The sequence below is a fragment of the Cetorhinus maximus genome, unplaced genomic scaffold, assembly GCF_964194155.1.
Source record: "Cetorhinus maximus unplaced genomic scaffold, sCetMax3.hap1.1 HAP1_SCAFFOLD_392, whole genome shotgun sequence".
NCBI classification, from domain to species: Eukaryota; Metazoa; Chordata; class Chondrichthyes; order Lamniformes; family Cetorhinidae; genus Cetorhinus; species Cetorhinus maximus.
The window spans coordinates 92,258-96,947 of NW_027596338.1; the positions used below are offsets into that span (position 1 = coordinate 92,258).

The 4,690-nt window shown below is 46.4% G+C and overlaps 1 protein-coding gene across 1 annotated transcript; it reads right to left on the reverse strand.

Annotated features, from left to right (window-relative positions):
* Positions 1 to 3,498: 3,498 nt before the first annotated feature.
* LOC144673592 (uncharacterized) lies at positions 3,499 to 4,690 on the reverse strand. The gene has a single exon (XM_078535343.1). The coding sequence runs from the start codon at positions 4,595 to 4,597 to the stop codon at positions 3,728 to 3,730; it is 870 nt and encodes a 289-aa protein (XP_078391469.1). The 5' UTR covers positions 4,598 to 4,690; the 3' UTR covers positions 3,499 to 3,727.

The window sequence follows — 4,690 nt, forward strand, 5'->3', positions numbered from 1 at the left end:
ATCTGTTTCTGTGGATGTTAATAAATTCCAGCCCAGTAATGGGCATTAACATTGTGGATAAATGTCAAATAAATCAGCTTTGTGTTAAACACACAGTGTGTTGAGTCTTTTTAATATCTTCAACACAAGTTAGTTCCTTCTGAATTACTCTCCCTCTCCCCACCTCTAATACCCTCAGCTCCAACAAGTGTGAGGAGCTCATGGAGCTTCATTGTCACTAAGATTGAGACAATCTGATCAGCTGCCTCTGCTACTTCCCTGCCTTCCACTAACACACTGGACAAAACTGTCTCTAAAGTTCCCCCTTGTCTGAGCCCTGAACTCTCATCTTTTTTAAATTTCTCTCCAATCTCCTCTCATGCCCTCTCAGGTCTAATCTTGTCCATGAGACCTATTTCCTCTTCCCCGAACCTTATTCCCACTGAACTACTGACTGCCCAAACACCCCACCTTACCAGATATTGTTGCTGGTTCTCTCTCATCAGGTGATTTCCTACTTTCCTTCAAATCTGCTGTCATCACCCCCATCCTCAAAGAACACAACTCCATTGTCCTTGCAAACTACTGCCCCATCTCTCACCTCCCCGAAGTCTGAGACCATTTTGTCGCCTCCCAAATCCGTTCCCATCTTTCCTGGAATTCCATGTTTCAATCCCTCCCAGCAGATTCCTGCCCCTCGATCACAGTAACCAACCAGCTCTTATCAAAGTCACAAAACAAATCCCATGTAACTGACAGAGATGAGCTATTCCTCCTTGTCCTTCTTGGTCTGTTTGCAGCCTTTGACATGGTTTACCACACAATCCTCCTTTGCCAAATCCCATTCACCTATCACCTCTGGTCTCACTGACCTACATTGGCTCCTGATCAAGCAGCATCTCTTCACTGTTGTCCAGCTGGTGGGACTGCTCTCTCCTGGCTCGTTGCTTATCTATTGGCAGCCAGAGTACTGCCCACAATGTTTCTCTTCTCTCTCCCACACAGTTACCTCTGGTATTCCTGGGGATCTATCCTTGGCCCCTCCTATTTCAATCTACATGCTGCCCCTCAAGGATGTCATCTGAAAAAAGTGTTTGATTTCACATTATGCAGATTACTCCACCATCTCTCTTGACTCCTCCACTGTTACTAAATGATCAGACTGCTTAGCCATCATCCTGTACTGGACCTTCAGAAATTTCATACAATTGTTGGAAAGGCCGATGACATTGTTTATGGTCCCCTGCTCCAAATTCCATTCCCAACCTACTGACCAACCTCCATTCCCAACCTTCTCCCTGGCAACTGTCTGAGAATAAACCAGACTTTTCACAGCTTTGATTCAGATCTGACCCTGAGATTAGCAACTGACCACAGATTTGCTCCATCACTAATACTACCTCCTTCCACCTCTGTAACATCACCCGGCTCCACCCCCGCCACAGCTCATTTAGAACCTCACCCCATCCTTTTGTTACCTCGAGACTGAACTATTCCAACATACTCCTGGCCGGCCCCCCACACTTTTTTTTATCCTTTAATAGGATGTGACGTCACTGGTTAGGCCAGCATTTATTGGTGAGCTGTGTTCCTGAACCGCTGCAGCCCATGTGGTGTAGGTACACCCACAGTGCTGTTAGGTTGGGAGTTCCAGGATCTCGACCCAGCGACAGTGAAGGAACGGCAATATATTTCCAAGTCAGGATGGCGAGTGGCTTAGAGGGGAACTTCTAGGTGGTGGTGTTCCCATCTGTCTGCTGCCCTTGTCCTTCTAAATGATAATGGATCAGAAAACTCAAGGTCATCCAAAACTTTGTTATCTATGTCCTAACAGACCAAATCCCATTCACCTATCACCCCATTCTCACTGCACGCATTAGCTCCTGGTGTAGCAACACATCAAATTTAAAATGATCATCCTTGTTTTCAATCAGTGCATCACCTCGTCGGTCCCTCCCTTTGTAACCTCCCTCACCCACCTCCCTCCTTAAGCTGCTTAAAATTGAACTTTTTAATCATTCTTTTGGCCGCCTGTCCTAATTTCTCTGTATGTGGCTCTGCCAAATTTCATTTGATAGTTCTCCTTGGGAGAATTCTCCTCTGGTAAATGTGTTAAATGAAGGCAAGTTGTTGGGTGTGATTAACAACAGTAATAACACCAGAATCCAACTCCTGCAGTCACATGTGAGCTCACTGTGTCTCAGCATTAGGGTGACTGACTGAATCCCTTCCAGCGCATAGAGCGGGGAAACAGTCTCTCCGTGCTGTGACTGCACTGATGACTTTCAAGGCTCAGATGGGTAATTGAATCCTTTCCACAGTCCAGATATTTCCATGGTTTCACCATGGTGTAGGTATCCTTTTGTCCCTCCAGGTTAATGGTCAGTTGAAGCCTCGTTCACGCACGAAACTTGTACGGTTTCTCCCATTGCGAATCTGCAAATCCTGCCTTTCTCATACCCTGTAAAAGGAGTTTAGAAACGTAATCACTGTATGTATAGGATAGAAATTATAGTTTCTATGGAACAATTTTTCCTCTTTTGTTTCCCCAAAGCTGTAAATCCCTATCCCAAACTCTCCCTCCTCCCTGGGCTGAAATCCAAACTCGGTTCCACATGTTCCCTGTGTAAAAGTCAGATGGACATTTTGATCGGACGTACTTTGTACAATTTTGGTCTCAATACTTAAGGAAGGACTTACTTGCACTGGAAGCAGTTCAGAGAATGTTGACTAGGCTGATTCCTGGGATGAAAGGGTTTGTCTTCTGAGGAAGGCATTAATAGGTTGGATCTGATTCCATTGGAGTTGAGAAGAATGAGAGATGATCTTAATGAAACATAGAAGATACTGCTGGTGGCTTGATAGGGAGGATGCTGAGAGGATGTTTCCGCTCTTGGGTGAATCTAGAACTAGGGGGCACAGTTTCAGAATAAGGGGTCTCACATTGAAGGCTGAGATGAGGTGGAATTTCTTCCCTCACAGGATAATGAATCATTGGAATTCTCTTCCCCAGAGAGCAGTGGAGGCTGGGTCATTGAATATATTCACTGCTGTATTAGACAAGATGTTTGATCTACCAAGGAGTCCAGGGTTATGGGGGGATAGGCAGGAAAGTGGAGTTGAGGCGACAGTCAGATCAGCCCTGATCTTATTGACTGGCAGAGCAGGCTCTGTGGGGCCAAATGGCCCACTCCTATGTTCTTTTAATCCCGGTATCCAAGGACAGAGAATCACGAACAATATCAGTGAACATGGGCAAGTTAGGTGATCAGCAGTTTAGTGGTGCTAGGATCGAGAGAGGAGGCTGGTCTCAGGGGCAAGATGAGCTCTGAAAGCATGAGGTGACATAGGGGAAAAATAGAGAAAAATGTGATTTTAGGGCTCAGACAAGGGGCAACTTTACAGGCATTTTGGTCCGATGAGCGAGTGGAAGGGAGGGAAGCGGCGGTGGGAGCTGATTGGATTGTCTCAATCTTAGTGACAAAGAAGCTCCATGACCTCCACCCACTTGTTGCTGGAGATGATGATGAAGGAGACAGGGGAGAGGGAGAGCACTTCAAAAAGAACCAACTTATGTTAGTTATTAAAAAGAGCTGAAACACTATATTTAACACAAAGCTGATTTATTTGACTTTTATCCTGAATATTCACCACCATAACTGGGCTAGAGTTTGACATCAGCAAAAACAGACCCCATGAACATGGCTCTGTCTGGGATGTGATTAACAGCAAAATCCAATAACTGTGGTTACTTGTGAACTTGCTGGTGTCTCAGCAGAGTGGATGACCTACCAAACCTCTTCCCACACATGGAACAGGTGAACGGCCTCTCCCCAGTGTGAACTTGCTGGTGTCTCAGAAGGGTGCATGCATGATTGAATCTCCTCCCACACTCGGAGCATGAGAACCGCCTCTCTCCAGTATGAGTGCGCTGGTGTACAATGAGATGAGATGATTCCCTGAACCCAGTCCCGCAGTGAGAACACCTGAATGGTCTCTCCCCAGTGTGAACACGTTGATGGCACATCAGTTCCCCGGAACCCTTATAGTACTTCCCACAGTCTGGGCATTTAAAAGGTCTCTCCTCGGTGTGAACTCGCTCATGTCTCAGCACATGGGATGACTGGGCAAATCCCTTCCCACACTTGGAGCAGGTGAAAGGTCTCTCCCCAGTGTGAAATCGCTGATGTATCAACAGGTTGGATGAATCACTGAATCCCTTCCCACATACAGAGCAGGTGAATGGCCTCTCCCCAGTGTGAGTACGCTTGTGTGTCAGCAGATGGGTTGACTGAGTGAATCCCTTCCCACACACGGAGCAGCTGAACGGCCTCTCTCCAGTGTGAACTCGCTGGTGAGTCAGCAGGTGGGATGAGGTGGTGAATCCCTTCCCACATTCAGAGCAGGTGAACGGCCTCTCCCCAGTATGAATACGCCGATGTGTTTCCAGGTCAGATGGGCAATTGAATCCCTTCCCACAGTCCCCACATTTCCACGGCTTCTCCCTATTGTAACTGCATTTATGTTTTGACAGGTCAGATGATCGATTGAAGCCTCGTCCACAAACAGAACATGTGTATGGTTTCTCTCCACTGTGAACAGTGCTTTTTCCTTCCATGTCTAAATTCTGATGATATTCAGGTTATGATAAATTGGACGACTCCATCAGATTCTGATGTGATGTTTGGTTTGAGTTGCCCGACTGCAAATC